This window comes from Delphinapterus leucas, chromosome 9 (assembly GCF_059928025.1).
Source record: "Delphinapterus leucas isolate spDelLeu-1000000601 "Yukka" chromosome 9, BTC_Dleu_Yukka2, whole genome shotgun sequence".
Classification (NCBI taxonomy): Eukaryota; Metazoa; Chordata; class Mammalia; order Artiodactyla; family Monodontidae; genus Delphinapterus; species Delphinapterus leucas.
Window position 1 is genome coordinate 44,744,997 of NC_143137.1, and position 12,850 is coordinate 44,757,846.

Sequence of the window (12,850 nt, forward strand, 5' to 3'; positions counted from 1 at the left end):
AGGGATGCCCTCAGTCATTGGCTTGGAGCAACCCATGGGAAGCATAGCCTTGGGCAAAAATGGCAATAGTTTTCAGAATATAGTAGCTGAGGCCCATAGCCAATTAAATTCCTATAGTTGGTGGTCTGTGTGGTATGTTCTCATGGCCACTGTCCCATGGTAATTAAAATATGTTATTAAATGGCTGTATAATACTCCATCTATGGAAGTCCCATAATTACTTTTGAGTGTGTGAGTATGGGTGTGTTCGTGTGTTTTGGTTATTATAAAGAATCCTGTAATGAACATCTCTTTAATGTATTTTTATGTGTAGAATTAATGGATCAAAGAATGTTTGTTGTTTTAAGGCTCCTGTTGAACTTTGTCAAATTGCTTTCAGGTAATGCACTAATATTGCTGGCCTGTGGGATTTGTGAGCACATGGGATTTATGGCTGGATGGGCATAATTGCCTCTTAATCTATTTTGAAAGCATAGATATGCAACCTCTGTTATCTGTATTTTTGTTAAGGGTTTTCTATTTCTGCTTAACTATACATTTGTCAAAATTTAGCTTAGATTACTTGTGTTTCCACTCTGCTATGATCATAAGCCTCGTTCAGTCTGCTACTGTGTTAGTGAGGCTGGTTTCGGCAATATCTAAACCCCGAATCATTGCAACAGACCAGAGTATATCAGTTCACACTGGAATACACTGATATTCACCAGTGCAACCATCCTAATTATGTATCATTAGCTCTGCATTCTTATTGGTGGGTATTTGTGAAGTACTAGTTTGAATAATTTGAATACTACCTCTGACCAAAGCAAGTTGTAAAACTGAGTGATCCAGCAAAACTTAAGTGAATTTAATATTAAAAAAGTCAAACTAGTTACTTGAAAAATATAGTTTAATGAAATCTGTTTATGTACTAGCCTTATATGTTTGTGTTTTTTATTCAGCACTATCTTTACTATCTCAAAGAGAGAGTGAAATGTAATTGATTTAGAATCATGGAACATCTCAGGTACAGGAACATTCTGATTCAGTGGAAACTTTATAATTATAGCCCATAGCGCCATGCTTTTTTGCTACTCCTGTTTTTGAGGATTCTGTAGGTTAAGAAAAGATTGTAGTTGATGTAGCTTAAGTTACATAGATTTAGTGTTCTATTATATTTTCATTTAAGGACAGTTTTTAAAATATTATTTTATTATTTTATCATATTTTATTAATGTTGAGATACATTGCTCTAAGACAGTGGTATTATCTCACAAATAAAATATTAACTTATTATTAAGGGCTCTCAGTTAAGCCCATCAACCCAAAGACAACATATGTTTAGTATCCTATGTCTTTCTAGGAAAGCAATTTAATATCTGATAGATTCTATTTAGATACATAAGTGCATTAGACTTTTAGGACCTTTATAAATGAATGTATTACCAGGTATTTACTGCATTTCAAAGTGGAAAAATATGGAATTCCACTTTGGGCAGGCCAAATCAGCTACTGATAAAGCAATTCTCCTGCAAATAAAGCCATAAACTATGGACAAAATACAAAGACACAAATAAGCACAACCTCCAATGACGTGAGAGCTGTAGAGAGTAAACAAAATCACACAAATTTTGGAGATGTGTTAACATTTGGAGAATCTGACAGGATGAGGTGAGTATGACGTTTTGTGTCTTTACTCTGAAGGCAGTCTCAGTCAAGGCAACACTAGATGGATAAAGCTATATTTATACAAAAACCTCCACTATGTTTCTGGCTAGAGAAACCAGTGTAGGAACTACCAGAGCTGCTAGCAAGTGAATTAGAACTCCATAAAAGAGATTGCCAAATAAGGGAAAACTTAAATTCTGCGACAGTCTCAATGACAATACAAAGAGCAGGAAAATGTGACTTGTTTGCAAGGGAAAAGACAATCAACAGATGCAATCTCCAAGATGAACTATTGTTGGAATTATCAGACAAGAACTTTTAAAGCATTTATTATATTTATGCTCAGTGAGGTAAAGGAAAATATGCTTGTAATAAATAAAATACAGTAAAATTTAACCAGTGAACTGACAATATAAGGAAGAGCACACAGAAATCTTAGAACTGAAAAAGTAAAATATCTATATTGAAAATTCACTGTATTGGCTTAGTAGCAAGTTGGAGAGGACAGAAGAAAGAATTCAGTGAGCTTGAAAAGATCGATCCAAATTATCCATATTGAAGAAGTAGGAGAAAAAAAAGATTTTAAAAAATGAGCAGTTTTAGGGACCTATGGGACACTTTCAGGTGGTCAAACATAGGGACAACTACAGTCTCAGAAAGACAGGAGAGAGAGAGAGAGAGAGAATGAGACACAAAAAATGTTTGAAGAAATAATGGCTGAAAACTTTCCAAACATGGTGAATGAGATAAATTTATAGATTCAAGAAACTCAGCAAACTTAAACAGGATAAATTCAAAGAAAAACAGACCTGCATGCATATTATAGTCAGACTGCTAAGAGTCAAAGATAAAATTAGAGAAAAACGACACATTACATTCAAGGGAACAATTTGATTGACTTTGGACTTTTCATCAGAAACCATGGAGGCCAGAAGGCAAGGGAATAATGTCTTTAAAGTGTTAAAAGACACAACAACAAAAAAGTTGGCACAGAATGCTATGTCCCATGAAAGTATCCTTTAAAAGTGAAGATGACATGACATTATTTTCAGATGATGGAAAACTGCAGAAATTTGTCACCAACAGAGCTGCATTTTAAGAAATGCTAAAGAGCTACATGATGACAGTATTTCGCTTAATTTATTTAGGTCCTCTTTAATCAGCAGTGTTCTGTAGTTTTCAGTGAACAGGAGTTACACTTACTTTTTAAAGTTACTACTAAGTGTTTTATATTTATTTTATTTATTTTCCAATGGTTTGCTGCTAGTCTGTGTGTGTGTGTGTGTGTGTGTGTGTATAGATATATATCTATATATCTATATCTGTATCTCCATCCAAGGCATTCAATGGGGAAAGGAAAAGCTTTTCAACAAGTGGTGTTGGAACAAATGGATATCAATATGAAAAAAAGTTTGAGTATTACCTCACGCCATACTAAAAATTTACCTTGAAATTGATCATAGATCAAATATAAAAGATTAAAATGGTAAGACTTCCAGAGGAAAACAAAGTCCTTGGGGTAGTTGGAGGTTTCTCAGATAGGACCCCAAAAAGCATGAAGCATTAAAAAAATTGTATTAAAATTTAGATTAACATACAGACACTATTATATATAAAATAGATAACCAACAAGGACCTGCTGTATAGCACAGGGAACTCTACTCAATATTCTGCAGTAACCTATATGGGTAAAGAATCTGAAAAAGAATGAATATATGAATAAGTATAACTGAATCACTTTGCTGTACACCTGAAACTAACACAACATTGTAAATCAATATACTCCAATGAAATTTTTAAAAATTATATTAAAATTTAAAACTTTTGCTCTTTGAAAGACACTGTTAAAAAAAAAAGCAAGATAGGAAGCAGAAGTTATTCACAACTCATATATCTTACATATGATTTGTATCCAGAATGTATAGTGTACATCTACTGCTCAATAAGAAGAACACAGACAACTCAAGTTTAAAAAGGGTAAGGTCCGTGAATAGACATTTTTGCAGAGAAGACATACAGATGGCCAGCAAGCATATGGAAAGATGCTCAACATCGCTAATCATCAGAGATGCAAGTCAAAACCACAATGAGATATCACCTCACACCTGTCAGAATGGCCATCATCAAAAAGACCACAAATAACAAATCTTGGGGAGGATGTGGAGAAAGGGAATCTTTGTACACTGTTTGTGGGAATGTAAATCGGCACTGCCACTGTGGAACACTGTATGGAGGTTCCTCAAAAAACTAAAAATAGAATTACCATATGACCCAGCAATTCCACTCCTGTATATATATCCAAAGAAAATGAAAACACTAATTAGAAAAGATACATTCTTCCCAATGTTCATAGCAACATTATTTATAATAGCCAAAATACGGAAGCAACTTAAGTGTGTATCAACAGACAAATGGATAAAGAAGATGTGGTATATGTATATAATACTGCTCAGACATAAAAAAAGAATGAAATCTTGCCACTTGTGACAACATGGATGGACCTGGAGGGTCTTATGTGTAGTGAAATAAGTCAGACAGAGAAAGACAAATACTGTATGATATCACTTATATGATAGAGGTAGGAGATTAAGAAGTACAAGCTACTATGTATAAAATAAATAAGCTACAAGACTATATTGTACAACATATTCATAAGGGCTCCAAACTAGAATCGAATAACCCAAATGTCCATCAGCTGGTGAATGGATAAATTAATAGTGGTGTCCTCGTATGATGGAATACCATTCAGTAGTAAAAACAAATGAACTGTTGATGAACAACTATGTGGATGAATTGCAAATCATTATGCTGAGTAAAGAAGGCTAGAAGAATAAGAGTACATTTTGTATTTTATGTGTGTGTGTGTGTGTGTGTGTGTGCGCGCGTGCATAGGCAGATACATATAAGTGTGTATACCTAGTGTCTAGTTTAATATATATGTGCATGTACCTATGTACTCTACATATATGTGTATATACACATGCACATATATCTGCTTTATGCCTCTCTAGTTTGCATTTTCTAGTTATATATATGTATGAGTACATACACACACACATATATAATAAAACCAGAAAGACATAAAGCAAACTATCTAGACATAAAGCAGATCAAACGTTGCCTGGGGCCTGTGGGTAGAGGAAGAGGTGAGCTGCAAAGAGGTTTGAGGGCGATGGAAATGTTCAGAACCACGACTGTGGTGGTCCTTCCAAAAGTTTTACTCAACTGTTAAAACTAATTGAAATGTGCAACTTTTAGGGAAGCAGTTTATTCTATGCGGATTCTACTTTAATAAAGTTCTTAGAGAGAATAAAAAGATCAGTGTTTGGCAGGGGTTCAGGAGCAAGAGGAATGAATAGGTGGAGCACAGGGGATTTTAGGGTGTTGAAACTATTCTGTCTGATACTGTTAATGATGGGAACATGCAAGTATGCATTTGCCAAACCTCAGAGAACTGTGCAACATGAGAGTGGACCCTCAGGTAAACTATGGACTGGAGTGAATGTAAGGTATCGATATTGGTTATCATTTGTAACACATGTACCGCATTAACGTAAGAGGTTAATATTGAGGGAAACTGCAGTAGGGGAGAGCGTATATGGGAGCTCTCTATACTATCTTCTCAATTTTTCTGTAAACCTAAAACTGCTCTAAAAAAGTCTATTAAAAAAAGTGAAATACCTATATCCAACATGTACTATGGATTATCAGTCCCCCTCCTAGGATTAATTTCAAATTAATTTTTTCTTAAAACTTGAATTCTTAGAGAAAGGAATGCTTTACTACACTTTAAGATTCTTTGGAATTTTTCCTGTGAGTTAATTTTCCAAATGATATGTGCATTCCACATATTATATTCCTAATAAATGATATCCTTAATCTTTAAGCTTCCTTTATTCCTCATAAAAAAGTCCGCCTAAAAGACTCAAGTTAGATTCGAAATGTCACAACCAATTAACTGATTTTGGTTAGAAATGGCAAAGAATAAACTAATTTTTCTTTCCATTTTTTACTTCTATCCTTTTTTCTCCGTGGGGTGTCCCTGAAAGGGAGTTTCGGACCTTGGTAATTGAGATGGTGATGGCTACGGATATGTCCTGTCATTTCCAGCAAATCAAAGCAATGAAGACTGCTCTGCAGCAGCCAGAAGCGTGAGTGGGCCTGTGACATCATGTGTTTTCATAGGTGTTTGACCTTGTCTTTGTCCATGTCACTGTACCTTTAAATTTTATCTCCTTCAATATGACTTTATTGAGTGATCTCATAAAATAATGATGCTTGGAGGAGAAAGCATGAAAATTGTACCTATCAAAGATATATTCTCATTAGGGTTGAAATAACAATTTGCCCCAGTAACAATTTGCCCCAATTAGAATTTAAAATATTTCCGTCAGAAACGAAATTTTGGAAGATCCACTCAATGCAGAGGCAACAAATAAAGGTCAGTGAGTGACTCTTGGATTCTTGTTGTCTTTTTAATGATGGCAGTCATTCCAGAAACGGTTTAGTTTCTGAGGTGTCCAGTTCAATAAACACGGAGACCTTGCTGATGAAAATCCCAGTTGTAGGATGAATTGATGGTTTTCCCCTAGTTCAGCTGCAGTGGGGTTTGAGATGGGAGAACGGAAGGGATTTTATGTTTTTATTTTTTTTTTTTAATTTTTAATTTTATTTTATTTACGTTTTATACAGCAGGTTCTTATTAGTCATCGATTTTACACACATCAGTGTATACATGTCAATCCCAATCACCCAATTCATCCCACCACCACCACCACCCCCCACGGCTTTCCCCCCCTTGGTGTCCATACGTTTGTTCTCTACATCTGTGTCTCTATTTCTGCCCTGCAAACTGGTTCATCTGTACCTTTTTTCTAGGTTCCACATACATGCGTTAATATATGATATTTGTTTTTCTCTTTCTGACTTACTTCACTCTGTGTGACAATCTCTAGATCCATCCACGTCTCTACAGATGACCCAATTTCATTCCTTTTTATGGCCGAGTAATATTCCATTGTATATATGTGCCACATCTTCTTTATCCATTCGTCTGTCGATGGGCATTTAGGTTGCTTCCATGACCTGGCTATTGTAAATAGTGCTGCAGTGAACATTGGGGTGCATGTGTCTTTTTGAATTATGGTTTTCTCTGGGTATATGCCCAGTAGTGGGATATATATACCCAGTATGGTAGCTCTATTTTTAGTTTTTTAAGGAACCTCCGTACTGTTCTCCATAGTGGCTGTATCAATTTACATTCCCACCAACAGTGCAAGAGGGTTCCCTTTTCTCCACACCCTCTCCAGCATTTGTTGTTTGTAGATTTTCTGATAATGCCCATTCTAACTGATGTGAGGTGATACCTCATTATAGTTTTGATTTGCATTTCTCTAACAATTAGTGATGTTGAGCAGCTTTTCATGTGCCTCTTGGCCATCTGTATGTCTTCTTTGGAGAAATGTCTATTTAGGTCTTCTGCCCATTTTTGGACTGGGTTGTTTGTTGTTTTAATATTGAGCTGCATGAGCTGTTTATATATTTTGGAGATTAATCCTTTGTCCATTGATTCATTCACAAATATTTTCTCCCATTCTGAGGGTTGTCTTTTCGTCTTGTTTATGGTTTCCTTTGCTGTGCAAAAGCTTTTAAGTTTCATTAGGTCCCATTTGTTTATTTTTGTTTTTATTTCCATAACTCAAGGAGGTGGATCAAAAAAGATCTTGCTATGATTTATGTCAAAGAGTGTTCTGGGAGGGATTTTAAAAAATGGTGATTTGTTAAAAACTCTTATTGAGGTTCTGTAAGTTGGTCATCATGTGTTTGGATCCTTTGGGTTTACAGAATTGAAAAGCCGAAAGCATTATCCCTGATGTTGCACACGGCAGACATTAGCCATCCAGCAAAAGCCTGGGAGCTCCACCATCGCTGGACAATGTCACTCCTGGAGGAGTTCTTCAGACAGGTACCTTGTTGCTCTGCTAACCACGCCCCCACTGCTGTCATCCATGGACATATCCTGAATTTTATATTTCAGCAACATTGTGATAAAGACTATTGCAATTACAGTCATCTTTGTGGAGGGAGGGTTCACAGCTTTTTGTTTTTGGTCTTCTGGTCATGTGATATTTGAATCTCACCTAAATTCTGATTCTCGGACTGTTATGGTATTTCTATCCTATGCAAAAAAAAAAAAAAAAAATGCATTTCCTTGTGGCAGTCTTTTGTCAAAATGTCAGCTGATGAACGCTTTTACTTTTTGAGGGGGTGAATGACCAAATGGCAGTCGCTTTAACTCGCTTCTCTGTTATAATTGGCTGGATTGTTCCTTTCTAGCAGACAAACCCATGTTGTCAAGTTCCAAAGCCGGGTGGGGCAATTTGAGGTCAAGAAATCACTAGAAGCTACTGTTCCAATTATATTTAAACTTAGTACATCCTAAGACACAGGGTTGTGTTTTCTACAAGAATAGTGAGAGTCTTTAATGAGGATACATTGCTTTGAATTTTTTCAAAAAAAAGGTGCATAGAAGTAGAGAAATAAAAAGGTAAATAAATGCATAGCCCAAGACTGCTGTCTTCTCAAACCCAGACATGTGTGCTAAGCTCATCTCAGGAAGAGCTGCCATTATATCTGCTTTGAGATGTGAGGTCCTGAGGTTGAAGGCAAGACGACGTGTAGATTATGGGACCTGATTTAATGCAGTTAATTCATTAACTCTTGTGAATTTACTGAGGGCGGTTACAGTACGGATTCAGAGACCTCTAAGATTCCATAAAACACTACATATTAACACCAGTCTCAACTTTGTCCTCTAAACTGACAAGACATATACTCTTTCACTGGTTACTCAGATTTTTGGAAGCAAATTACTCTTATGATTACTCTTTTTCTTATGATTCTAGTTTGAATGGAGAAATTATAGAAGGCATTTCTGTGTTTGTTTTTTTCCTTCTGAAGCTGCACACAATATCCAGTAACAAAGTGGGACTAGAGTTAACAGCATATTAGGCAAAGTTCAGAAGGCCCTTTATTGGAATTTTTATTCCAGCGGGTTTGTGGTCTGGAACTAATGAAATCACTCCTCTGGTTCCCAGTGGCCTCATCTGTGATTTGTCTTTTGGAAGGTGGGAGGATTTAAAGGAAGGTTGAACCAGATTTTTTCCTTAGTGTCCTTCCCACATTAAATGTTCTACAATTCCTTCATTCTGTCCAAGGGTGCACATCAACACGTGCACACACGTGTGCCCCCTTAAGCTGTTCTATGAATACGCCAGCAGGTACCTTATTCAGCATATGGCTGTTTCCCTTACATGGTCATTGCTTGGCCTCACAGAGTAGTTCTCAAGGGGAACCGAAGGGCGTGAGAGGAACTAGAGCTGCACACGTGTGGCCATGCTGTATATACAAGAATGACTGCAAAATCATCCTTAATCGAGTGCTAATTTTGAGCCATTTTTCCAGAGGTTACTTTTCTAATATTAATGAAAGAATTTTCTCCAAATCTCCACTTCTCTTATCATATGCTTTTTTTGATTATTGCTTTTGTAATAATACTCCCTATAACTAGGAATATTTAACCTATAGCCAGAGGTGAATCATCACTAACTCATATAAGTTTGAGGTATTGAAGTGATTCCTTTTTTTAATTGTGAGAGAGTGAATATGAGAAATTACTTAAATATGTGAACATTTTTTCCCATTAAAGGAAAGCTTGTTTGCACAAACATAAGCTTGAATTGAAAGAAAATGTACCAGAGGCAATGTGAAAATAAGCATATTGAATTTCTTGCCAATTGGGAATGGAATGTTATCTCACTGGACTGGAACTATTTTTTAGCAATTATGATTCAGTAAATTATTTTTATTGACTTAATGTTTTAACCCAGATGCCATAAGCCATGGTAAGTAACCCACGTAGGAGAAATGTTGCCTGAGTTCTTAACTATAGATTTTAAATTGGACAGTTCAAATGGGAAATCTCAATGGGACTGTAGAATCGTTGAAAAAATTACATTTAGAAATTGGGTTATATTTCAGAATAAGGGCATATAGCCTCAGTGCTGATAGACCAGACCTTCTATGCTTTGCTAAAAGAGTAAGTTACATCTTCAGTTTTACAACCATTTTTTACAAAATCCAAGCCACTGCCTCAAGTCTTTTACAATGAAATATTGACTTTAAGGAAGTATAAGTTTGCCTCTTTGGTGAATACATTTTGAGATTCATTTCCTTAGTATTGCTGTATATTTTTCAAACATCTCCTATAATTCTTCTAATTTCCTCTGTGCTTGTGGTTGTTTCCCCGCTTTTATTTCCTATATCAGTGTCTTTTTCCTTTCTTCTGTATGAAATTAGCTAATCATTTGATTATTTGCTAATCTTTAGCTAATCTTTTTTATTTTATGATGTCAGTCACTGTTTTCATTTTTATTAATTCATTTCTTCTGCTTGAGTTTATTTTGTTCTTTTGCTAATTCCCTGAGTTGGATGCTCAATTCAATTATTTTCGTTCTGCCTGTTTGATATTAGAAAATATAAGGCTAGGAGTTTGTGTTATCATGAATCTCGTAGGTTCTAATATGCAGGTGTTCACAATCCTTCTTTTCTAAATATTCTGTAATTTGGGTTTTGATTTCTCTTTTGCCCAAAAGTTGCTTCAGATGGAGATTTTTGTTTATGTAATTTTCCAGTGGTAGTTTCCTTTGCTTTCTACTTTTGCAGTTAATTTGTGGCTTATTGAAATTTGATCAAAGGATTGTTTCCATTGTTTGGATCTTACTGTGAAACTCGTTTGTCACCTATTTATAATCAATTTTTGTGAATGTTCATGGCTCTTGAAAAGTAGGTTTATTTTCTACTTACAGGGTATAAAATTCAAAGAACACCAAGCACATCCACCTTATTAATTATGTCATTTAGGTATTTTATATATTATTTTAAAAATTTTGATCTATCATGGGCTGACAGGTGTTTCTATTATTTTCATTTTCTATGTGGTATAGTTTTTGCTTCATGCATGTTGATTCTGTGTTATTTGTGATCTTGGATATTCATAACTGTTAGATTTTCATAGTTTACTGTACCTTTATCATTATAAAGCCCGCTTCTTTGTCTTATCTAATGCTTTTACCTAGAATTCAAATTCGGCTCATTTTAAGAAGAGACTCTTGTCTTTGCACAACTTTCTACACTAACCTTTTCAGAGACACTTTGATTTGGGTGTGTCTTTTAAACACTGTATATAATTGAGGTTTTTCTATGAGTCAATCTAAGATTCTTTTATTATTTGAAACCAGCCATATTAACATCTATTGAAATGACAGGCATCTTTGCTCTTAGGTGCTGTCATATTTTATATTATGATTTCTGTTTTTGTGGCTTCTTTTTAAATCTTTCACTATATTGGTGGTACCTTCTGCTTTGTTATGTTTTTATTTCTTCTGATGACTTGAAAGTTTTATATTATGTTCTAGTGGCTAACGTGATAATGAAAACTTGACATCCTCTATTTATTTAGATAGTATCTATTGCCTCCCTGCAATAGTAAACTTCTACGTCCTCTTGCTGCTTCCCCAACACATCATTGTAACTTGCTTAATTCTTGTAGTCTGTTCCTTTGTTATTTAAATAGAGCTCTATTCCTTTATATATCAGGTTTAAATGGTATATTTGCACCCCCATTTTTAACGCATAAGAAGGACAGCACTTATTCATAACTCCCAACACCTTTCCCATTTTCCTTTTGTAATATAACTAATTCCTTGTTACTGTTTGTTGGCTATATTATTTCTAAATTCTTAATATTTTCTAAGTGAGCATTCTGTCTCATGTACTATATGCTGTTTACAAAAAACACACCCAAAACAGTGTGACCCAGAAAAGTGGAAAATAAACAAATTTGGCAAAGGCATAATTCTCCAGTTGTTCTTGTCCTGGCTCTACTCAGTGCTGGCACTTCGGCCATGGTTGATCCATTCATCTATTGGTTGGTCAAAGTTGTTCCTTGAGTGGTTTCTTCTAGAAGTGCTAAAAACCACATTTTTGTGTGTTTGCAAGTTTTTCTACTGCTGTTATAGTTGGGTCACAGTTTGTCCGGGTAAGACATTTTTTTGAATCAAACCTTCTTTCCCTGAGGTCTTTTTTAGATTTTGTTCAAATGTCTTCCACCTATGAATGTTGTTATGGGGAGGTTGGAGGCCATGCTAGAATTATTTCCACGTCTAGGTGATATATCTTTTTGCTTATGTGCCCTAAGGATAATTTCTTTACCTGTGAAGCCCGGTGACATTACTAGGATATATTTCAATAACGAGTGTTCTATAATAGCTTTTCTTGGGACCTGGCGTGCTCTTTTTCTGTATAGATTCAAGTTACATTCATTAAATTTTTAATGATTTCCTTTTCCATTTGTTTTTGTTTCCTTCTTTAGGAAAATCAGTTATTCATATGTGGCCTCTCTTGTTTTTCTTCCATGTCTGTTATTTTCCTTTAAATCTTCTTTAACTCTCTGATCAGTGGTATTTTGTTCAGTCCTGAACTCCATGTCCCTTACTGTGTTTTTATCCAGAATAAGTCTCCTTTGTTTGGCTTCCAACACAATCTTCATTTATATGATGGTTCTGTTTTTCTTTTCCATAGCTTCCCTGAGCTCTGCTAGCTCCTGGTTCCCTAAGCCCTGGTTCTTGATAATTTCAGGAGTTTCTTTCGGATCGTGGCAGTATGTTTGGTCATCACTTGGTGGCACTGTTTTTTCTGGTGAATGTTCCCTATCTGTTATCTTTATTTTTCTGTTCTTTTATTTATTTTTTTTTCTTTTCATGTGAAGTAACTTTTCATAAGTTTTTTTTTCCTGGTAGTGGTGATAGTGCTGCCTCCTCTTTCTCTCCCCCCTCTTTCTACCCCCACTCTTTCTATCCCCCCTCTTTCTCCTACCCCTCTTTCTCCCCCCACTCTTTCTACCCCCCTCTTTCTCCTCCCCCTCTTCTCATTCTCCTCCCTTCTTCCTTCTTCTTCTTCTTCATTTTATTATTATTTACCATCTTTGAGTGAAATGCATTATTTTTTGACCAACTATTTGCAGGAGATATGTGCCAGGGAGAAACTGGAACAGCAATATTCTAAGTTCCATGGTTTATTATAAGGCTTCTATGACATGGGGTATGTATGTGTGTGTGTGTGTGTGTGTGTGTTAGCCTTTACT

At 35.5% G+C, this 12,850-nt stretch overlaps 1 protein-coding gene across 3 annotated transcripts in view; it reads left to right on the forward strand.

Moving 5' to 3' along the window:
- PDE1C (phosphodiesterase 1C) overlaps nucleotides 1-12,850 on the forward strand; it is a 279,453-nt gene that overhangs the window by 193,452 nt on the left and 73,151 nt on the right. For all 3 annotated transcript variants that reach the window (XM_089917542.1, XM_089917543.1, XM_022583887.2), the window contains exons 10-11: nucleotides 5,697-5,798; nucleotides 7,492-7,612. In XM_089917542.1, the coding sequence (XP_089773668.1) occupies nucleotides 5,697-5,798; nucleotides 7,492-7,612 (223 nt within the window). The remainder of the gene's footprint in view (nucleotides 1-5,696; nucleotides 5,799-7,491; nucleotides 7,613-12,850) is intronic.